Source organism: Chelonia mydas, chromosome 6 (genome assembly GCF_015237465.2).
Source record: "Chelonia mydas isolate rCheMyd1 chromosome 6, rCheMyd1.pri.v2, whole genome shotgun sequence".
NCBI classification, from domain to species: domain Eukaryota; kingdom Metazoa; phylum Chordata; order Testudines; family Cheloniidae; genus Chelonia; species Chelonia mydas.
This window is the reverse complement of record NC_051246.2, coordinates 85,345,656-85,370,448: the sequence shown is the minus strand read 5'-3', so window position 1 is coordinate 85,370,448 and position 24,793 is coordinate 85,345,656. Positions and strand designations below refer to the sequence as shown.

Below are 24,793 nucleotides of genomic sequence, written 5' to 3'. Positions count from 1 at the left end.
GGTGCAAGACATTCCCAGAATTCTTCTGTTCATTCAGTAAACTTCCTGCAACAAATGTATGTATATTTACCATTGTTTTTGTTTACAAAATATTTGGCTTACCATAATAGTATTTCAGTTTAAAATCTAATATATGTTACTACTTTCATTGATAGGTTCAAAACATCATTGAAATTAGTTTTATATCAATGAGGTTTCACCAAGAAAAATTATATAGAAACATTGTGTCTTTGTTAAATTTAAGATGTTTAAAATGTATCTTATTTGACAGTAAAAACACAGACTTCAAAATATCCATTTCAAATAAAATTAATCAACATGTTAAAAAGACGTTTTAAATACTCTATAGCGGTATAATGGTTGTAAGCTCTTCAAGGCAGGAACTCTGTCTTTCTAGAGCTTGTACTCTGCCTTGCACTTGGGTTCCCCAATCCTGAATGGGGCCATGGAGCATTATCACAATATAGATAACTACAAGCTATAATCCAGCTCTTTCTTACACATCTCAGAACAGAGGGATTCAACATGAGGTAAAAGGTACACCAAAAAGCACTGTACTAAGCTGTGGCACTTAATTTTCTCAGATCCCCATGCAAAATAGCTCAATACTTTTTATGTCCCGTCTTGTTCCACATTAAGGCTATTTTTGCTGACGGCCTGCCATGGAAGCAGCTGAAGAATGCTCTTCAACCTGAAGCTCTATTGAAGGTGGAGGAAGGAACCCAACTGCACCTCTGCAGGTCACCTTTTTCAGCCCCTTGGCATACCAAATTAACCACATGCACAGGAAAATAGTGGCAGATGGTTCATGTAGGTATCTTGAATGTCCAGAAATGTTCATAAGTGAACTGAGGTACACAGGTCACTTTGTGTAAATTACGGTAGCCTTGGGCACCATTAATTGGCATAGGAAATCCTGCCACCAGTTATGCCACTTTCCTCTGTGATTATACAACATACAGCATTTATCTCTCTGCTTCTCCCCCTTTTCAAATAGCCACAGTGCCTTTTCAATGCACTATGCTGCAATTCAGTTTATATTTGTGTTGTAAATTGCAGCTGTTTTAACTATAAAGCAGGATGGTATGATACCAAACGGCAGTTTTTCTCTGTGCTTGGCCTTCTCATATTTGCCTTTGCATATTATCTTGCTGCATGATTTTCAATCCATATTATACAACCAATGGAAAACATATAGTTCTCTGATCATAAGCATAAGCTGACTGAAGCAGGAGTAAATCTCACTGGAACCCTGACCAGCTGCTACTTCACAACCTTGCAAAGTCTCAACTAAAGACTCCTGAAAGAGCAATAATGCCAGTGGAAGAGTGACCAACTTCTTGCTTTTATGGAACTGGGGCTCCCTTTTCCTGCAGATTCCCAGGATCAGCTGGGTAGGATTGGGTGGCCATGTTCCCTATCTCTACAAAATCTTCTATCTTCTGAGAGGGAGATTACTTGGAAATTTCATTAGGTTCACCTCTCAGAATTCCCTAGCTTTCTCCAAATTCCCTTTTGCTTATATCCATGGGAGAGGAAAATCTGGACTCAAATTATATCTTCATTTAAATAAAGGCATATTTGGGGTCTTTCCCTATTTATTTTGTATTCATCTCTCCCACTAAAATTAAGGCATGGGCATTGTGACATGGACAGAATAGAATTCAAAGTGATAAGGAAATTCTATACATTGTTTTGGTTTTCTAACTAACAATTATATCAAGTAGTAATTTTATATTTTATATATGTATCTACTCACTGGTGATTTATACACACTCTATCGTATATACCGGTTACTATTGTAATGCAATGATTTATGAAAAAGCAAATGAGAATAGTGAATTTACCTTCCAATACATACAACTGTTGACTTAAGTATTCTATCATATTTTGCTGCATAGAGAATACATTGCCTTTTAACTAATAGCGAATATACATTAGAGTATTTTTGCTCAAACTTTGTGTCACTTGGAACTACATAATTTAACTATCAAAATTCCCACTGGGAATATCTCATGTAGATCATTAATATTACTGTTGTATTAAAAAAAATTCTCAAAATCAACACATACATTTTCTTAAATGCAGGGACTTCCATAAAACAAAGAAAGGCACTCGATTCCTCTTTCATTCCATATGATATGCAGCTGCATCAATCCCATCAGGAAAGAGGCAACAGGAAATTCTTAACATTCTGAAGAGAAATCTAAAGATGTGGGTCTCATCACCCTCTCTCCTAAAAGTGCTTTTTGACTGTCTAAAAGATGTTTACATCAGAACTAAAATTTTAAACTTACAACTTTATTTAAATCTTCTATAGCCACAGGCCTCATTAAGTTGCTAACAAGACGTTAGAAATAAATTTTTGTAAGTTTCCTTCCCTTTTTCATTCTCTCTCCCATCCCCAAAATATAAATCAATAAAGAAAGTTGACATCTATGGATGAAATCAAGCCAAGTACTCTAGCTACTGGAAAATATGCCCTCATAATGTCCTACTGCTGTGTTATTTGTGTTTCTAACTATAACTCTTGCATATATAATTCCATTATACTTTTATAAATCAGCGTTTTGAAAAATGCTTTTGATCCATTAATATATTTTCCTGGTTAAAATTCTTTGAGATGTTCTTAACAAGAGTCTTAGATAATGAATTTGGGCAAACTCTGGAACAGTCTTTACAGTATTATCATTCTCATTAATTTTCAGAACTACCCACTGTGTTGAGATGATTGTCATGGGCCTAAGACTTCAATTTGGCTAAATATTTTTGCATATATTTCAACATATAAGTAACTAACAGATGTTTAAAATGCTAAGTTCACATTCTAGAAATAGTTAAATATTTACCATAATATCATAATTTGTTTGCAGCACTCATTTTTATTTTGTTTCTATCTTTAAACACTCCTTTAGTATCCTGGTTGGTTGTACACAAAAAGCTTTAAAATGCCTTCACAAGAAAACAAAACACCCTGGATTTAGTAAATACAGCTGTGCTTTTAAATAAGAAAAAAATCATTTAAAGTATCAGAAATGAAAAACAAAGAAAAAAAGAAAACACTTAAGGCACAGAAACTTAACATTTACCTTAGGTCCAGACTTTATGTAAATTGTTAGCCTAACAACATCTTTCAGATTCATATTTTGTTTTGGCTTTAGAAAAAACCTGTGGTATTAAATCATTCCTAGAAGGCTGCAGTAGATGAAAACAATATCACTTTTTAAAAAGTTAATACAGAGCATATACAGTCTTTTACTTTAGTCAAGCTTATTCTTTTTTCTTTTCCCCCTCCCCCACCTTCTTTTTTTTAGGTTATCTTTGAAGACTGATTCTGTTTCCATTGTTTCATCCCTTAGCATTCACATATCAGAGCAATAAGTATTTCATTACTGGTTTATCTGTCCAGAGGCTTGAGAAGCAGTAACAATTAACCCTCCCTTCACAGTGATTGATACAGGCTTTGCTTTCAATTTGTTCCACTACACAGATCATGAAATTCTGAATGCGATCATCCTTATTGACCTACACTTTCAAACACACGGCTACAATGAGATGAAAGTAATTATTAAAAGGAACACAGGACTACTCGATGCTGAAACAAAGTCTTTAAAAAAATCTTTTAGATGACCTTTCTTAAAATTGGAAGTATTTGATGTGAAATAAAATGATGGATTTGCTTCATAATCTGGAAATATTACATTCAAAACTTACCAATGTATGTTATGATTATACCATAGGGGCTCAACTCTACAACACTGACTTCAACAGGACTGATCACTTGAGTAAAATGTAGCAGGGTCAGGCCCTATATGTTCCTTAAAGGGCTTTATTTTACACCAGTACTGATTAAAATATTTTGTGAAACATGTCATCTCTTTAATTACTATGCTGCTATGACCTGTTTCTTAAAGACATGGTATTTCATTTGAAGACACTCTGCTTCCTGATTCACCTTACTATATAAATATGTACAACCAAAAAATCACTCTCTCAACAAGGAACTAAGAACTGAAAGCAACAGTTTTACACCATCAGACAAACTGAACCGAGACCTATAAACCCATGTATAAAGACTCCACTGCAGTGCGAAACAGAAATATTTTTCACAACTCCTTGAAAAATAGCCTCAAATAAATATTAATATCTTGAAATCGATACATTCTGAGGAATATAAAGTGATTGGCAGAGGAGTGCAGTGACTACAGAACTATTTAAAATAAGGGTTGCAGTCAAAGAAAATCAGGATAGAAAACTATGCAGCAGACTGTTCTTACAGGCCTCAGGGTCTAATCACAAAACAGAGTGATGGAGATGAACCAATACTGCATGGATTAGTGATGAATTATTTTGAAATATAATCATATGCCAGCACAAAAGGGGAGGTAAAAACTAGCCATTACTCACAAGCTGATGTGCAGATAAGTAAAATAAAAATTGGGAAAAAAAATATATCCTAAACTAAGACATGAGAATAATTAAAAACTAAAATGTTGTTACTTCAAGTAACATTCTATGTAATGTCTTCTGTGTACTGTATAATATTGAGTATTTACATAGTATAGTCTACAAAGTGCTTAGGCTAAAGCAGGGTTAAATCGCCATCTCTTCTGTAAATCAGTACCTGATAATAATATATGTCAAAAAAATCTGAGTGGGAAGATGTATACTTAAATTATTTAAAAAGGCACTATTTTTTCATATAGTGAAATTACAGGAAATACATATAAATGTAAATTTATATATAATACTAATGAAGGATTTAATTTCCTTTAGTCCATCTGGAAAACAAAACACCAAATTAGGATTTAATATTACGTTTCTTTTTACTGTGGAAAAAAACGGTTAGAACTAATTTTGCAAGGAAAGAAAAATCAAAACTGCTATTCACAGAGATTCCTGAGATTCTTATGAACAGACTGTTTAAATGAAGAGCACTTTAATCAGTAGAGGAATCCTCACGTTTCTAATGTCTTGCTGTGCATTCTGCAGGTTATAGGAGCAGCTGGTAGAGGTCATATATCTTTTGTGAGCATCCCAAAAAGGCTCACTGCCAGACTGTTAAATTATGAATAAGCAATGAACAAAAGAATGCAGATACGGTGGTGACAAGATAATCCAAGCAAATTTATCTATGACAAATTTCACAGGATTAACAAATTACATTTACACAGAACAATAAAAATGTGCTAAAAATTATGAGCCTACTTTTCCCTCACAGCATTAGTTAAAAAAGTCACCATCCCAGTGCATTTAAATTTAACTTTATCTAAAATAAGACATTTACAGCATGCTGAAGACAACCATATAACATTATTTCCTTTCAAGCAACTATACATATATAGTGTATGTAATAGATATATGTGCCTACAGTACACTATAACTGTATACATCACTGTAGAATTACATGAAAAGTCTTCCCCATTATAAGTATCATAGCAAATATAGAAGAGTACTAACTGTCCAATGCTCCATTTTGCTTGGAAAGGAGAACATATTTTGCCAATCATTAGCCGCTTTTCCCCATAAAGATTGTTTTCTTCCTATTTGCATGGAACAAACAGTATAAAATATGACAACCTCCACACAAAAAGTTAAGTCCTGAGTAGGAGTTGAAATACTTTTTCCAGTAATATTACAAAATAATTAAACAAGTAAAAAGGCAATATCCATCCATGATTTCTTGGAAAGATGTGGGAGAATAGAAATAACCTAAATACTGTATGTTATAAAAAGAATCCCAAAGGTATATAATCAGTGTGTCAAGTCACTCTTCTATTTTGGATTTAGTGTTTACTCTATCCTTTTCACTGAAGCCCCAGTCTTGAGAAGTGGTGCAAAAACATAAAATTACACTTTGAGCGAATTGGTGCTAGAATGCATGGAATAAGGGTTTGCAAACTACAACTCTGTAGAAGAGGAAATTAGGTTTTGTTAACAAAAAAAAAAATTAAGAGCAAAGTCAATTTCACTGCAAAAAGGGAACCAAATTTATGTTTAAAAGATCCAAGCACTGTTATACCTTTTCCACAATTAGTCTCATTTGAGATATGTACTTTCTGCCAATTCAGTTTATTTTTGTTTTTTAACATGAAACAGTTGTTTAGTAAAAATACAACTTTAGTAAAATTGGTCCTCTTCAACGCTATACATAATTTACATATCAAATGTATGCTCTCCTTACAGAACACTGCCTCTAAACAGGAAACCTAACTATTAAAGTAAACATCCAATTAATTAAGATACTTTAGTAAAATATTTGGATCCTTCAAACACTGATACTTGAGTACCATTTATCTAGCTCATTCAGCCATTGAAAAAATTACTGTACTTTTTATTTTTCAGAAGAAATACAAGTTTTATAGTAAATCAGAGTAGTGACTCAAAAACAATGAATTAATAAGGCTGCCCTAAGCATCTGTTTCTCTTCAGTACTTTTTACTAGTTACCTACAAATAAAAACAGCATTCTGTTTTTTATTTTTTTATTTTTTCCAGAACCTCTTGTCAATGGAACAAGTGTTGAAGCAAGTGTACCAATTCTATATCCAATGATACACTGACAAATATGAACACTTTTTGCAGTTATGAAGGCTAACGGATAAACAGCAATGGCAACAAGTCCTTTTTTTTTTATCCCAAAGACAGCACTTAAAAGACTCAGTCATTCAGCCCTTTCTCCTGACCTCAACCTTGACCTACAGAATCTGCCTACCTACAAGAGGTTTTTTTCCTCACTGTAATGTACTCAGTCTCTATTCTCCCCTAAACAGAGATAGCCAGTCCTTCCAAAACTTTACAAATTATTGTTTTGCTAAATGGACTGCAATCTAAAAAGGACAATTCTGGGGACATCATGCACATCTAAATCTAGTGCTCAAATGAAATAAACTTTAAATTAGCAAGTGCTTCCATCTCTCCAACGTGATATATAAGCAAGACAACAAAGCAACTCCCCACCCAGTTTATATAAAATGTACAATATATGTGAGCATTATCACAAGCCAAATATGCCCTTTTCTAATTTAATCCAAAATGACAACCCAAAAACAGTATTATTCTGTACAATTAAGTTTAAAAACATTATAGCCAAACAAAATTTAATGAACCCAATTCCATATTCCTCAGGCAGGCAAAACTTCCAGACCGGGATTTTCAAATGAGCCTAAGGTGTGTAGGCACCCAACTCCATTGCAACTGAATGGGTGTTGGGTGCCCAAATCTCTTCAGCTCCTTGGAAAATCCCAACCCAAGGGACTTAATTGTAGATTATGTATATGCATACTATTCAGACTGTATCCTGAACACTGATTTGTTATATATATATATATATCAATGTAAACCTATGATCCCTGACTTTAATGAAACAATACTCTTTCACTTTAATTGCTTAACATAGTGTTGAACCAGCATTATAAATGAAATTAACAGATATGATGTTGATTTCCATAAGAAATAAAAAATAAGATCAGCTGTTCCATCATAGCACTTTCTTTCAATGAGAATTTTCCCTGTATAAGGAGTACAAAGCCCCAAGCTCTCTAAGGAGGCAGTGTGGTTCAGGGATCAGAGTTTGAGTCAGGAGCCCTGGATTTTATTCCCTGTTCTAGCATTGCTGTATGAGCTCTGCCAGTTCTCATGATTTTTATATGCCTTCGTTTATCCATCTGTAAAATGGACATAAAAATGCATATGCCCCTTTTAAAGCACTCTGAGCTCTACAGATGAAAATCTTCACAAAAACGCTAAGTATTATTAAGTGTTGCTCGGCTGTAATGTGACATCAACAGGCGTTCCCAGAGCAGAGAGAGGACAGTACGAGTGTAATTTCAACATACAAAAATAAGAAAAATTCAGCACTGAAAATGAAAACGTCCACCATGAAAAGAAGCTATCTCAACTCAAGGGTCGAGCCTATTCTTTTAATGAGTCATTTAATTATTACCAATTTGTCCTCATATGAAGTTATGTGAGATCACCTGTCCTTCAATGTGATTTTGAATTTTGCCTGTGTAAGGAATACAGGATCAGAAACTACATAAGCTTCAATATTTAAGCCCACCAGATAGACTTGCTATTTTCTTGGAAGCCCTTTTGACAGAGGACTACTCCATTTTTATTTCAGAGTTTCCTTGTTCTTTTGTAGTTGATGGTGCACAGATGCACAGCCAAATCCTTACCTTAATCAAGTCCATGAGAGTTTTACCATTACCCTCAGTGGGAACAAAATCAGGCCTACAGTATTAAATGTAAAAAAATATATTTTTCCTTTTGGCTTTCTATAGTATTTTCTTTCCTTTGGTTTTTCTTTTCAATGAAAATATAATTTGAATGTACACTTCCAAAGACAGAATATAGCTCTTCAAAGACACTGTTGCAAACATAATCCTGTTCTTACCACACCATATTTTTCTACGTAATGTTCCACTACCCTATACAATATTAATGAATATTTTTACTACTTAAAGTCCTTTGAAATCAATGGCACAAGAGTCCTATTCATTTCACTGGGACTTGGTGTATTGCGAAACTACAGCTCAAGCTGGTCACAGAACAATGCTCTAGTCATGTAAGACACACCAGCAAACATTTTATTCCTACTATGCTGCATCTTCATATGCAATATTATAACAAATTATTCTTATTATGTGAAGTTCTGTTAAAACCAACAGTACAAGCACCTCATTGACACTACTAGGACTTCGTATGGCAAAGATAACATGCAGTAGTCTTGTATATATTACACAGAAAGATACCATCTATTATGAAAAATAGATTTATTAATGCCATTTCAAAACATTTCTTCCAAATGTCAAAAACACTTTGGCAGCAATGGACTAATTTCCAAGTTTTAAAAAAAGCAGCACTGAGAAAGAAATGTCTTGGCTAAATACATTCAAAAATGTATCTTAGTTTAAAAACTAATTCCATGCTAGCAAATTGTGTGCCAAGTTTCAATGTAATTACTTCTGAAACCACTATAGGCCAGATTCTGAAATCTCACCTCACATGAGTAACTCTTCCACCTGTAAGCAGTAGTTCTATTGACTTTAACAGGAAATTACCCCAATGGGCCTACTTGCACATGTAAGAATCGGTCACATTAGTTCCACTTTCAGCATCAGTCCAGTTACACTGAACCCCAATCACTTATTAAATCACTTATTTAATGCATATAAAATGAAATTCACCTACATTCTGTACTGAGGCTCAATCCTGCAGCCACTAAGTCAATGGGAGCAGGATCAAACCCAAAATGTTATGAAAATTACTACAGTTAGTCAGCATGCTCAATTTCAGATATTCAAAAATCTCAGCACACATCCCCCCATAAATAAACCGCTATCAAAAAAAGATTTATGAAACAAATTATTTTTAAAAATAAAGATACCTTTTAGCCAGAATATTAGTAAAACAAGTGGCTGGAATGATAAAAATTGTCTGTGTCACTTTTCAACAACTGTTTTACATAATTTTTTGCAGTGAATTTCACATCTGGCTAACAACTTGTATGCCAAGTTTCAAACCAAATGCAATTTGAAACTGCCAATCCATTACACTCTGAAATTCAAGGCCTGAGAAGAAGAATGTGGAGGTTGATGTTCATGGTGTATCCTGATGTTCCCTTAAAAATATCCATACTTCGGAGTGTTGTAGTAAACTGCTAATTTTGATTCAGTAACTTTCGTTATGAATGTCAAGTTGTTGGACCTAAGAAGCAATGCTATAATTATTCAGTATAAAAATAGTATTTCTACATAGCACCATTAGTTTGGTATAAAACAAGTTAAATGCCTATTACTTCCAGTAAGAAAAAAATTATGCTGTAAACCAATGTAAAAAACAATGCAGCAGACAAAACCTTGTTATTCAGAATCCCATTAGTTACTGAAAATACCTAATATAACTTTTGTTGATCAATACTTTCACATAAGTCCTAAATAATACATGATTCCAGTGGGGAAAAATGCAGCAAATCAAATATGGTGGGATATTATTTCAAATTATGAATAGTAGTATGACTGCTAATCCATAAATCAGAAATCAGAAAGATTGTTGTAATGTGGGAGGGCTCTATTTAATAAAGGTCATTATAACTCCTGGCTCTAGAGCTATAAGATCTAATATCCTCTCTGGTAGCTCTATGATATGCCCATGCATTACTGTTCTTGTTGACAGTCTGTTGCCTTGGAAATCTTTCATTATTTCAGTTTTTCCATTTGTAGACCCTTGGCCTTGTGATATGAAGGCCACCCTATTTCATATTTTCGATTATCATTTAAGCAATCTTCTGGAGCTATTTATATAAAAGCAAGTGTTAGACAATGCATATCATCATTTATCACTGTTGTGTTTAAGCTTATACTCTAGAAAGAAATACAAAAATGATGATTTTTTTTCTTTACTTTAAACCAACACCACTGGGATACTGCAATATGCTTTACAAATCAGCACTGGCATACCATATGCATTTCACTTCTATTTAATCATTTTGGATATATATCCACACAATTGAAAGATCCTAGGCTGGTACTGTAACTGTATAATTTGAAGCCTACCAGAGTTTAAAAGAAAATCAAAGAAGTTTAAGTGCATAACTTCAAAAATAATTATTTCACAATCTAAACAGGTAAAACAAAGTTTTAAAATGATTCAAGTAGTATTAATACTTAATGGTAGCATATATCATTTTTGGAAGACATTTCAAACCATTATCCTGTTGTTTACAGTATTTTAACACATTCCATCTAAATACTGTGTAAATGAACAAACAAACAATACGTCTCTTAGTCTATAAGGTGCCACAGGACTCTTTGCCGCTAATATATAGATTGTTTACACTCATGGGTCTAAATTTTGATAACTAGTTTATTTAAGAACTAAGAAAACAGTGATTGCAGAAGCCATTTTTCAAATCACTTACAAGATACAACTCAGAGGAGATTTACAAAGTAGGCTTAAATAATCAGTTACATGAAAGAATGTAGTGAAACGTTAAATACGTCTTAAGAAAATGCATGTTAGTGTATATTTACTGAAGCACTATTACATTTTTTCCAAAACTTTTTCTAAAGAACACATAGGATTATATATAATTTCCCATATAAAAACAAATCAACTTACACATGTAATATTTATACTTAAAGTGTTCAGAGCATTGTAAACAGTGATAACCAAGCGAACTCTCAGGGCACAAAACTGTCTGGACACTAGGCCACATTTGTGGCTATTAGCGTTCTAGGAGTTTAGGCTACTTGTTCCCCTGAAATGATTACTCCTCCCACTCCCTACAGGGTAAAACTACTCTGATCCAACCTTTAAAATGACAGCATCAGAGCTGAACAAGAAGATGCTATTAAAGGGCATTAAATTAAATACAGTATATCCTCCTACAACTTCAATCAGAATTTCAGACCAAGTGTTATTTAGTTCAGCTCTCAAGTGGAGCAGAATAACAAATTGCGCACTTTGATTTACCTTCTCCGAATGCCAAATGGAGACAGGTGATAAAGAAAGCACTCATGCAAAGGCTATGAAGTTTCCCCTAGAAATTAATTCTATCTTCAAGATTCCTATCTCAGAGAAATTCCCAAAATGGCACACAAATATGCTTCTGCTGGAGAGATTACTGAAGCTGTCCTGGAAAATACATTTATTACTAATACAGTACCAGGATCAGAAAGAAGACAGCAAAATTGTATATTAGAAAAAAACATATTGATATTTATACATTGTTGTTTTCCTTGCAAATGAAGAACTTTATAGAAAAAAGAAAAAAACCATGTTGCTAAAGACACTATTAAGACAGTAAAAATTCCTATGCAACCACTGGAAGAAAATGTTGAATGTTTATAGCTAAAGAGAAGCCAAAACATAAATCAGACCTTTGATTTCTGGATTTTTAATAGAGGTGCACATTACACCTATATCCAAATTCAGCTCCATATGTCTTTGACTACATTGTCGAAGTGCAACAGTTAATGGTTGACATCAATCACAGCTATATAAGTACTTTAATTATACAATATACAGAATACAAAACAGAGTTTTCCAAGGTTTTGCCATACTCAGTAAATTACTTCACCATGAAAAGTACTGATATTTCTACCAAATCTGCAACTATTTAATTTTTTAAAACATACACTGTGATATGTTTACCATCACATTTAAAAAAGACAAGTTTTAAATTAAAAGTGTGAAAAAAAACTGTTGGACCACAACATATTTTCTGAAAATATTTCTCAGATCAACTTGCACTGTAAAATATAAATCTGACAATGTGACTCAGTCACTTTTAAAAGCTGTCTACATGTTAATTTCCATTTTACAACTAACCAGGCATCTTCCTCACCCTCCCACTCATCCCAAACTCACAGATAATGCTGAGGAAAGCACACAAAAACAAACAAACAAAAAAAAAACTTTGGCTGCCCTCCTGTTGGACATACATCTTAGTGAAATGGATCTTTGAATACTTTTGTAAGAATCACAGAGTCACATCACATGAACTTGTCAACTGCTTCCTACTGATCACTTCTAGAAAGTGTCATTTTAGTAGAACAAATCTGCTATGGCCAATTCATGTCAGCAACAGTCAATTAACAGCAAACACAATCCCAAAGAAAAGTATACGGGCCGAGACTGGTGGTTTAGAAGCAAAGGGGAGAAGTACCATCCACTCTGAAGTCTAAGAATAACATCCGTTTACAGTCCTTGCTGATATTTTGTATGCAAATTCTGTTGCGTGTTTTAACCAACTCCGCAGTGCAATAAGTATCAACTGTTCCAAACAGCCTGATGTGTTTCCACCGCCAAGGGCGGGGCTGAGAGGGGGGCAGTGTACATTATTCTGCAATTATTGTAACGCTTTGGACAAACTTGCCCGAAAGCGCAGCTTGCTGCGAAGAGCAAACAGCTCTTCCCTAGTTTTGGCCTAGCTGCTGCACTTGAACTGCACAAGCACGGACGGCCCCTCAGCAAGACGTTCCGGGCCTGGTGCAAGCTCCTCAACCCCCAGTCACCCCCTCCTCCTCCTCCCTCTCCCCTCCTTCGCGGAGACTAGAGACCCGAAAGGGGCCGCCCCGGGGATCCCCACCACCACCACCACCTACACCCCTCCCTCCCCCGTCAACGCGCCCTGCCAAACACCGGCTCCTGCGAGCTGGGGAGGTGCCACTGCTCTGAGACTGGCGGCGGCTGCAGCGGAGAGGCTCGCAGCGCGCGCGCGTGTGTGTGTGTGTGTGCAGACAATATGCAATAGGAGAGAAACTCCCCGTACTACCTGACAGGGAGAGCGGGTATCTGCAGGCAGAGAGTCCTCCTCCTCCCACCATTCCCCGGCATGGCAGCCAACCCAGACCCAAGGCAGCAGCGGCGGCGGCACCGCGCGGCGCTGCGGCAGGTTCAGTAAAGAGAAAGTGTTACCGTTCTCGCCGGGAAGGATCCTGCTGAAAGCTTGGCTTGGTGGGCGCCATCTTCCTGGGGTTTGTTTTGGTTTTTTTGTTGTTGTTTTGATTTTTCCTCTCTCCCTTACTTTTCCCCGTGCCGGGGTTGGCGTGTGTGGTGTGTCTAGCGGCGGCGGCGGCAATGGCCCTGATTACCCAGACAGGCTAAGGAAAAGTACTCAGGCCGAAGCATCGCGGGCTCCCGCTCCTCGGCGCAGTCCTGGTGCAGGTTGCTCGCTAGCACGGCTGCTGCGGCGGCCGCCGTCCACAAGCCGAGGAGCGGAGAGAGCCCGGGCTCCGCCGGCTCCACAGACATGCCAAGCGCAGAGACAGGCGGCTGGCGGCGGCGGCGGCGGGGGGAGAGAGCCGCGCAGCCCCGGCGGGCAGCCCGGCCATTGGCATCGCCCGGCAGGTGTGACACACGCACACAGCACGGGCCAGATTAAGCTGGGTGCCAGGCCATGGGGCGAGCGGGGCTGGGGCGAGCGGGGGAGGGAAGAGTCAGGGAGCTCCGGGCTTGACCGCTGTGAAAGTATTTCTGGGCATTTTCCAGCTGCTTCCCCAGCTCCGCTCTCACTCTCTGTGCAGGGGACAGAGCCTCCGCTGCCGGCGCAACAACGCCACTCAGTTGCAGTTTCGCACACTTTCCTGCTCTAAAGCAGCAGATCCAGCAGAAAAGAGGGGCTGAGAGACACGGGGGGGGGGGGGAAGGGGGGTGTATATGTGTAACTCTGCTAATGCACATGTGTGCATAGCACAGGGGAGAGCATGTGTGCACTGTATGTAGAAATCCCTGAGACAACATATGCTCTATACAGCGGGTGTGCATTACATATGGAGAAGTGCGTGTGTGCGCAATATGTTGTGTGCAACATATGTGCATCTACTATGTATACGGTATTGGAAGAGAGTATATGCGTTAGATACACACAAGTGTACGCACGTGTGTATAGCTCACATCCTCTGTACAGAAACCGCAGATAAATGGGGAGAGGGTTGCGAATATAGGTACGCACTCCCATTTGAGTATGTACACATCCCGCATCTTAGTATACAGTTCCAGCTGTAGATGTTCTCTTCTTGAAAGATGTAACATTGGTCATGTTAACACAATGTGACTCGCTCGGTTTGGAAAGCATATGCTTCACTTTCACTGGAGATTACCAAATGGATCACGAAATAAGGGAGCGAGAAAAAGAGCATACCTTACAGATTTCTTTTAACATACCAGGAGAAGTGGGGTTAAAGAGATTTTAAAAGACAATGTCTCTTTTGTAAATGGCTTTTCAAAGCCAAAATAACTCTGTGGCTGGGCTTCTGCTGCCTGCAAGTTCAGCTGCTTAGGGCCTGATCCTGTTCCTAAAATGAACCAGATTCTTTCCATGGGCGCAGGATCAAGCCCTAAAAACGGGCTTTAAACAGAGCGTCTTCTCCATAACTTAAAAAGGGAAAGGGAAATGGGATGGCTACACGTATGACTTGTGCAAGAGAAAGCGAGTGAAGAAGTTATTGAAACACCTGAAAGTTTGGCTGTAGGGCGTTGTAAATGCACCAGCAGAAGAATCTCTCCCTGTAGAAACCAGCGAGACTGACCTAACCTACCTATTAGGTTTGAGGACTTCCAGAAGCAGACACAGGCTGCCAGGGCAGCCCAGGGAGCAAGCCCCCGCAGACAGCTTCTCTCTCAAAGCAGCCTACTCACCTAGGCCCCGATCCTGCAAACGCTTACACACGTGTCTACTCACTATAGTAAAGTTAAGCACGTGGGTAAGTATTTCAAGGATGGGGGCCCCATTTCTTACTGGACTTTTTGTATTTGTCATTCTGCAATACATACACGTATTAACTATATTGTATTTATCCAGAGTAAACATCCTACATCTCAACATAAGATCCTTGGATTTCTTTTATTTTTATTTCAGTCATTAGAAATGGGATCTGTAATAGACTTTCAACTTTATATCAAGGAATGTGGGGGTTCAAAAAGCACAAAATGCCAGTCAATCCGGCAAACCTTTTTCCTCCCCTCCCCCAGGAAAAAAAAAGTTCAGAGGTGTCATCTTGGATTTTTGCAATGAGCATAAAAGTGATGTCAGTGTTTTGGTACATTTGTAAAGCATTTCAGTATAACAAGTTGAAACATCATTCAAATGACAGGTATAGTTTTAGTCTATAAAACTAATAGTTACCTAACATTTGGAGAAAATGCAAATTGTCTTTTCTACATGAAATTATGTAAAGCATCCAGACTGGACTGGATTCTCATTATTGTAAGTATTTGACTATATATTTAGTCAACAATATTTGGTTTATTGGTATTGGTAGTTTATCAGAGAAGACTTGTTCTTCTAACTTTTTCCTGATTACTGACTGATAAAAATCCAGCTATTAAAATCGAACTGAAGTACTAAATTTTCACAAGCTGCCTTGTCCATATATTTCTGTATAGCTTAACCCCTCCAGAGGTCTCTTTCATTTATTTAAAAGTCAATCTGACATTTCTGACCCTTGACTTCCCCACTTCACAGACTAAATTATTGTGACAGTTGCCTGTACTTCCTAGTTAAAGTGGCCGTCAGTTTCCCTTAGAATTTAAATACTTTATAAGTGACAAAAATAATACAGAAACCATGAAAGGAAAATACTAGCCCAACTTTTTCCCATTCTTTATATCTGTCATGTTCCAGTTCTTTTATATAATAAGTTCGTGTATTTGAGCAAAAGAAGGCTGATATTTCATTTCAAACGTTCCTTATCAAGGAAAGTTCTTGGGGATCATCTAACTGCAATATCAATTTTATACTAATTTTTCATGAACTAAAGCCTTCAAAAGTCACACCCAGAAAATTTCTACCATCGGGCATCAAATGGAAAACACACCCATGGGTTTTCCAGAACTTGCCCTCATGTGGCAGGCAACTCAAAGTTGGTGAACAACAAAGCAGGCAATGATTGATTATCTGAATCTCACCAATTTAAATACTGGTGGTTCGAAACAAGAGTTTCCAAATCAGTGAAGTTTTAAATATAAGGTAAAACCTTACTGCGATACTAATATTCACTATATGCACATTTAGTTTGAGGTGTTGGATATTTGGGGTTACACACCATTTTTACCCCAGTATTTAATTTAATGCAAAACTGGAAGCCCCGATGTTTGGAACTACACTATTTTTATTTTATTTTAAAATAGAAATTGTTCAGATTTCAATCTAGACTTATTTTTGTCAATTACTGGGGAGTAGATTTTTGTTCTAATTTGCTACTAGCAAAGAATATCAAAGAGAAAATGTAGATTTGTACTCTTAGAAAGAGGAAGAAATGTCATGTAATTAAACGCCATGTTAGTATCACCACTTATCAATGAATTATTACGGGATGCAAGGTGGGGAAGGTCTTTAAACTTCATTATGACTTAATGCCTAAACCCAACTTTGTAGGGCTCTTCCTAAAGGCGCTGCCTGCGAATCGCGTGTATTTGCATTAGAATGCAGTTAAGATGAATACTCCACAGTGCTGCGTACACTTAGGGTTTCATGCCATATTTCCCTGTACTAACAGGTGACATAACACTACAATGTGGCCCTGCAAGCGTGCAACTCCAAGTGAAAACTGTCTCTTTCTCTGTCGAAAACAAATTATCAATCAACACACCGTGATCAATTATCCCCCAGGCTGCCACACAGTGGGATTTGCACAAGGCATTGACATTGAGAAATTCCTCTCTAGCAGGGAAGAGCGGACGGGATCCCAAACTTTGCAGCAGCCACGCTAAGATGCCGGGAACTCACTCCCCCCACCGCCACCCCCCATTGCTGCTTTCCAACTCATTCAAGATACCACTAGAAGATTTTGTTTACATCTCGGTGCATTTTAAAACAGCCTGAATTTTTACACCCAAAGACCTACCAACAGCGGGGGGGAGGAAAGAAACACAAAAGCACAAAGAAAAGCAAGTGAGGGAGCCTCACACACACCCCCTTTTCTGACTTGCACTCACCGTTGTTGGTAGGAAGTGATGCCCTGAACGTTTTGCGGGTTGCCGTTGGCTGCGGTGCTGGCTCTCCCCATGCCTGGCCCGGCCGGCACTCCCCCGGCCGCCCCACCGGCCGCCGCCGCAGTCACCTGCACGCTGAAATCCGGGAAGATCCTGATCATCCCCGCGGCTCAGCACCCAGCGAGTCTCGGCGAAGAGGTACAGCAGCTCCTCTCCCTCCGGCGGCTGCAGCAGCAGAGCCAGGCACACTGCAATCCCATTAGTGAGCGGCGGCCACTGTGAGTGAGGGAAGGCGCTTTGATCTGAGCTGCTGGGCTGAGATTGAGAGGAGTTGGGGGAGGGAAGGGAAGGATGGGGGGTAAAGGGAGGGGGGAGATATTTTACCGATTTGCAAACATACAACGTGTGAGGATTTGGAGGGGGGGGGGGTCAGCACTGCCAAAGGAAGGTGTAGCTAATAATACCACCGAAGCTGAGGTTATACCAGAATATCCAGGCTGAGTAGGGACAGAGAGAGGAGAGGGAAGCGCAATTACTTTAGCGGTGCAGTGAAAATGATGAGCAGCAAATGTTGCCTTTTTTTCCCCTCCTCCCTCTCCCCCACCCCTCCTCCCAAAATGCAAGTCTTGGAGGATTTCTCTGTCTCAATGAAGTAATAATAAGCGCTGCTGACCACAGCCTGGGCTAGAGCCAACAGCGCGAGGGAGGAGGGGGAGGAAATATCCCAGCTCCCAGAGTCGTAAAGAAAGAAGTGAGAGTGGAGGATTGTTGCTGCCCAAGTTCTTGCTCTTGGTAACTTGCTCCCCCCCCCCCCTTCTATGAAGGGACGGTTTTCACAAGTGAGGAAATGCGCCGCTTTTGTGCTATGGCAGAGTTTGTTCCCTATTATAGGGAACTGACTCTCCTCCCCTCCTAGTGTGCAGCAATGTTATTGCTACTCAAACTTGTAAGGTGTGTGGTTTTGTGTGTGTGAGCACGCACTGATCCCCATTGCTGCTTCAACATATCAATTATACAGCTGAGAGGTGTGCAAGAACCTTTTGCAAATTTATATCACAGAGCAGCAGGCGCAAACAATAACAATATTGAGGAAGGTGGCTCGTCTTCGGTGGCGCTTTAATGCAAACTGCTTAATATCCGAGAGGGAAAAGCGTCTGCAGATTTACAGCTCCTTTGTGCAACATGGGTAAGAGTGGGCGCAATTTCCCCGCCCCTCCCTGACCGAGGAGGGTGGATTTGCCTTGCCCCTCTTCTTCGCTGCAAAGTGATTCTCAACCCAAAACCGGGTTGGCTTGGGTTTCAAGGCTGCTGTGCATGTGTATGCGCCCCGAGCCACGCGGTGCCGCGTTGTGATCCTTCTCAGGGCGCAGCAGCCGCCGGCGGTGCAGTGCGAGGTGTTGGAATGCGCAGAGCAGCCCCCCCGCCCCGTGCCATTCCCACCCTTCTCGGAGGCGCCGGGAGTCAATGAGGGAACAACAACTTGCGCTGCTGATTGACTCCCCGCGCGTTAACTGCCGGCCTGGGCCGCTCGCCTCGCAGCCAATCGCCGGCCAAAGCGCGGGGCTGGCGCGGCGCTTCACCTGCTTAACCCTTTGAGCCAGGCGAGGAGGGAGCAGCAGCCTGCGAAGCGGCCAAGACGTCAGGAGGGGGTGCGGGGGAAGGAAAGGGGCGAGCCACAAGCCCGCAACAGAGCCCTTCCTTTCTTAACAGGGACAGGCATTTGGGAAAGCCCTTGTCCTGGAATGGAGGAACCCAGAAGCCTTGCAAAAATCACCCAGAAAAGCCTCACGCCCTTGCAGCAAATCTACTCACCCAGCCTCACCCTGACACCGAGAAAGTAACTGTGGGTACTTGGCCCAAATGCTGTCCCCTCACCACACTAAAGTTACTCAGTCTAAGCAAGCTGGCGTTAGTTTGCCAGGGTTCCGTGTAAACGGCAGTGCGTTAAACACGTTCAGTCAGGAGTATTAAGGGAAGAGAGGAGGAAAAGCCTTTCCTCCCTACAGCTTTCCTGTACAGGTGTATTGTCCATCCACCACCCTCCTTCTCCTCTGGGGACTTGGAGCCCAGACCCCACAGATCCATAAGGCAGACCTGAAGGAGTAGCTCCCATGTTAGCAGTAACAGCCTGTTCCCCTCTAGCCAGGGGGATGAAGCACACACACTGGGCTAGTGTGGGGTACACGAGCAGCATTCATACTCTGCCTGTCTGTGCTCCCTGATAACCTGCCTGTTAACCCTGATGGCACCACTCATGGTATGTCTCCACTGGAAAAACGTGGGTTCTCAACTCAGGTTAGCTAACTTGGGTTAAAATAGCAGTTAAGGCACAGCAACTGGGGTTGGCAGCTCACGTTCAACCCTAGGATGCCCTATAGACGAACTTAAGTCACAGTATTACAGTTGCACTGTGAGATGTGCTTGCTGTACTTTTCCAGCCTGGCCCACCACCCTAGAAGGCATTGTGCTGACTGGCTTCCACAGGCAAAGCTACTCTTGTCCTGGCAGTATATCTCCTTTCACCCAATGCAGCTCTGCCTCTATGAATCTTAAATTGACCCTTAGGCCAAATATCCTCTTCATCTTGACTTTTACTTACTATTTTTGCTTGAAACCAAATTAAGACACATCAACTTTATGTTAAAACAGAGACTGCATTCAAATCCTTTGTATTAAATAGCATCTGTGATTGCATTCTATTTTAATACAGAATTCTTTGGACTGCAGCTAATACCAGGAGATATGAAACTGGTTAGTCCCCACATGTTGCACATAAAAAGAATTCATAATGAGCATCTGTGGGATGTGGAATGGATCCCATGAGTTAGCTGAAGACCTCATAACGTAAGAGCTGAGAAGCCTAAGTGAATTATGACTGTCTCTCTTCTCACAAGTAGGATTAATTTTCTATCCCACTTATATTCATTATCTATCCTGTTTATACCATAGGGACATCAATTGTTTGAGTGTTAAATATACAGACTTTACAGAAAAAGTTTAGGTTAGATAGCTGAGGGAGGAGAGGATATTATTCAAACTCCAGGTTTAAAGAACCGTTTTAAATAAAGATTTTCACATTATTTTTAAATGTTTATATCTTCTTTGTAATCAACATATTTAAAATGGAAGGTTTATAAATTATCCTCCATCTGCTCATGGCCATCCCAATTTTGTCAATAGGAATTTTGCATGCAGATCAAGGACTGTATATGGCCTTTAGAGAGCAGGTCAATAAATGGCTGGAGAAATGATTAAAGACTTCTGAATAGTGCCTTTCCTTTTTCTTACAACATAGTACAAGACTGGCATGAATATAGGCTACCACTCTAATTGGTTATGGAATAAACACAGAAAGGAATTTAAATGTGCCCACATAGTCATTTTTGAAATTCTCAGTCCATTATAATATTTTTTTCTGCCAACTTGTGTCTAGGCATTAGAGTGGACTTAATCATTTAGAGGTCTCCATCCTTTGACTGTCACTCCGGGCACTGTAACCATATTTTCATGATCCAAAGGCAACAACTGAGACACAGAAAGCCAGCCTTTGACTAAGATGTACAAAGCTTGGCTTAGTTAGAAGTCTACTCCCGAGGGCATTCTGAGCAAAAAAAATTAAAATTCTGCATCAAAAAAATAAAAATTCTGTGCACAATATTTTAAAATTCTGCAAAATTCTGCAAGTTTTATTTGTCAATAAATAAATGCAGAGGCTCCAAAATGGCAGTGGGGAGCACAGGCCACTGGCTTGCTGAAGGTGGGAGATCACCCTGCAGCCCCCCAACCTCCGGGACATGGACTCAGCAGTGAGGCTGCACCTGACCCTTACATAGCACAAGGCCTCTGCCTGCCCCAGAAACACCCTGGGGCCCTGCCCCTCTGCTCCAGGTGTAGGGCAAGCAGGCTCAACCAGGCAGGATCCAAGTGTGGAGGAGGTTCAGTGTGGGGGGATCCAGGTGTGGAGTGAGAGGATTCTGTGTGGGACAATCTGAGTGCAGGCAGCTCTATGGGGGGGTCTAGGTGTGGGGAGATATGGATGCATGCAGAGGTTTCCAGGTGAAGGTGGTTGGGGCTCAGCAGAGGAGTCTAGGTGTGGGTATCTCAGCGGGGGGCGGGTGTCTGGGTGCTGGGGGAGTGAGACTTGGTGGGGTGGGGGGTCTGGGTGCAGCTAGTTGGGCGTAGGTGGTGTGGGGGTCTGGATGTGGGGGCTCAAGGGGGTAGGGCATCAGGGTGGGGGTTTGAGTGCAGGGAGCTTAGTGGGGGGTGGTCTGGGTACAGGGGTGGGGATCTGGAGGCAGGGGGTCTGGGTGCAGGGGGGGCTCCAGATGCAGGGGTTGAGGTTCAGTGGGGGGGGGGGTTGGGTATGGAGGGCTAGGGGGATTCTGGAAGTTCCCAGTGGGGCTTGGCAGGGGTGTCTGGGTATGGAAGGGTTAGGATGCATGGGGGTTGGGTGGATGGGGGAGCAGCTCTCCATACAGTGACCCCTCCCCCAACAGCTGAGGCGCGATGGGGGCAGGAAGCAGGGGAGGATGCTGAGCTTCCTGCAGCTGGGGGAAGTTTCTGGGGGTGGGTCTGACAGCTGGGACTAGCAGCTGATCCCAGCTCAAGGCTGGGGTGTCCCCAGCTGCGATGATTTACCTTTCCGCCAGGTGCCTGAAACCATGTACCTGCTCTGCTAGGGAGTGGGTACATGACTGCTCTTGCAGTTTCCCTTTGCTTCCCTGTCAGAAAGTCATTTTTCTGCAGGAAAACAAAGAAATGTGCAGGGGGCATGAATTCTGCACACGTGCAGTGGCATAGAATTCCCCCAGGAGTAGAAGTGACACATGGGGGTCCTGAGCTTGCAGCACTGAAGCCAGTGCATTGGCAGTAGTTTTGTCATTGACTTCAGTGGGCGCAGGACTGGATCCTCTTTGCATATTTTACACAATATTTTGTGACTACTGACTGTATCACTTATTTAACTGCTTAAGCACAGCAAAAGCCACATCCAGCAGCCACACAAGTAGCTCCACTGAAGTCAGTAGAACTACCCACATGAGTAAGACTAGCAGGATTCAGTCTCAGGTTTGTAAGGTCTACAATATGCAGAGCCATTGTTTCAAAGCCCTTAAAAGAATATCAACTACAAATGTTATACCATGACTATAGAATAGTGCATTTGTTTGTTTATTGTTTTTCTCCCACAATTAAGGGTAGCATAGTAAAGCTAAGTGTGAATCTCTGCTATTTGAATCTTATTTAACACTTGAGTGAAAATGTTCAATATCAGATTTATACTCCTATCTGTCTGTCCCATGTTCAGTACTGTGGGCCTGATTCTCCTCCCATTTTCACTAGTTTTACATCAGCATAACTATGTAAGAGGAAGGAGAATCAGGCCCTATCATTTTTTTAAGTTAGTTTATTTTTCATCACTCCCCGATTATTGCTAGATTCTGGTTCTTGAGTGAAATTCTTTTTGTCTAAATTCAGTACACTATTATAAGATATTCTGCAAATTGCTTTGGTATTGATTGAGCTCAAAGATGTTCAGGTACAGTAGTGCTGTTTCTTATAATATGCTGTAGATCTTCCACTGTTATGGCAAAAACACAGTAAAGATAAAAATTAAAAACACATGACAGTGTGTAATATAATAACATTTAAAATATTTATACATTACATATACCTATCTCTCACAATTATATGTTATATCTTTATCCTCATTGTCAATGTACTACAGTTCCTTTCTTTCACAGGTGAAAAAAAATCTCTTCTCTGGAAATTCATTTCCATTTACTTAAAGTTAAATGGTTTGACTTTGAATTTTCATTATCTGCTGTTGGAAGGAGCCTGTGACAGGTACTAGAGAGAATGCTACAAAGCTTCATTGTATCATCTAATTTTTGCTTCACTTTAGTCAGATATCATTTAGGCGGAGAGTAAAATAGTATACATAGAACAGGATAAAATAGAACAAAACAGAACAGAAATAAAATAAAATGAAAATAGGATACATAATGAACTACAGTAGAAAAATGCCTTTATCTCTGAAGTGTTGAATTTTTTTTTAGTTATACTGATTCCTCACTAGTGAGAAAATTGAACTAATTTTATATAAAAGGAATATGTCATAACAGGATATAGCATTTATCTTCATGAGATAGGGGTGACCTCATCATTCATAAGTGGTGTAGCTATGAATGAGTAATCAGCCCCCCCTCCACACATACACACACACACCCATTAAGTGTAGATAAAGTCCATTTCTTCTGTATAGGTATTAAATATTCAATTTATTATTTTACAACTCCCCATCTTTACAAGTGTCCACTGACTGTTGTAGCAGCTGCTACAACCAATATGTACTATTATTGTGAAGCACTGACCATTCAAAGGCTGCACTTCATGACAGAGGATGGATATAGAGAATGGAAAAGAAAATAACAGAGAAGATGAAACAGGAGATGATAGTCCGTGTAAGGAAAAATTATGGGCAGAGTAGGGAGCAGACAACTAACTGACTTGTACTTTCATTGCTTGTAATATTCCAAGAGCTTTATAACATACATACAATGAAAACATTTTTCGTATTAATACTACACATATCAGCTACCTCATATCTCAAGTTATATTGCTAAAGTTATTCCCAAAGGAGTTTATATATGTATACTGAGAGAGGAATATATAATTAGGAATGAAGAATTTCCTTTCACCATTTATCAGCAGTGCACATTAGAAAAGAGCAGTTGATAAAAAAAAATGATTTCTTTCCAGAACTATATGAGAGAATATAATTTTCTCCCTCAAATGATGTCATGTGCTACATTTTGTTTTCATTCAGTATAAAAAATACATACATTCTGTTTAATTTTACATGGAAAGAATTGACTGTTCATCTGAAAAATGACAACATATTTCTAAACAGTGAATGTAAAAAGTCAGGAAAAAAGCCATCAAAACTCAAATAGGAAGTACTCAAATATTTTCCATCTGTAGAATTCCTTGATATATACTCATGGTGCCAGGGCTGGGAGAGAGGAGGACAAATTTCTTTTCTAAAAGATGCACTGGGAATGAAGGGAGAGATTAAGATAGCCATCCATATATTCTAAGCAGGAAACACAAGCAAAGAAGAAGATAGAAGGAAAATGCCTGGGGAAAGTAGCATCACTATCGAAATCATAAAAGATGTATAAGGACATCAGTAGAAGAACTAGAAAAACTATTAGAAGAATGCCCTAGAGGGCTATCCCAATGGCTCAATGATTAGCACACGGTGCTGCCACTGGGAAACTAGAGTTAAGGTCTGAGGTTAACCTTAGAATCTCACTCATCAGTATGGGCAGTTGAGAGCATTGTGAGGGTAA

The 24,793-nt window shown here is 39.7% G+C and overlaps 1 protein-coding gene across 8 annotated transcripts in view; it reads right to left on the bottom strand.

The window, feature by feature from the left end:
- Positions 1 to 18,306, bottom strand: part of NPAS3 (neuronal PAS domain protein 3) — an 832,983-nt gene extending 814,677 nt beyond the window's left edge. Inside the window, exon 1 of one of the 8 annotated variants that reach the window (XM_037900583.2) lies at positions 17,445 to 18,306. In XM_037900583.2, the coding sequence (XP_037756511.1) occupies positions 17,445 to 17,602 (158 nt within the window). In that variant the 5' untranslated portion in view covers positions 17,603 to 18,306. Of the gene's footprint in view, positions 1 to 13,424; positions 14,082 to 17,444 lie in introns of those variants that run through there. The other 7 variants (XM_043548371.1, XM_037900579.2, XM_037900581.2 and 4 more) reach the window with 7 other exon arrangements.
- Positions 18,307 to 24,793: the final 6,487 nt, after the last annotated feature.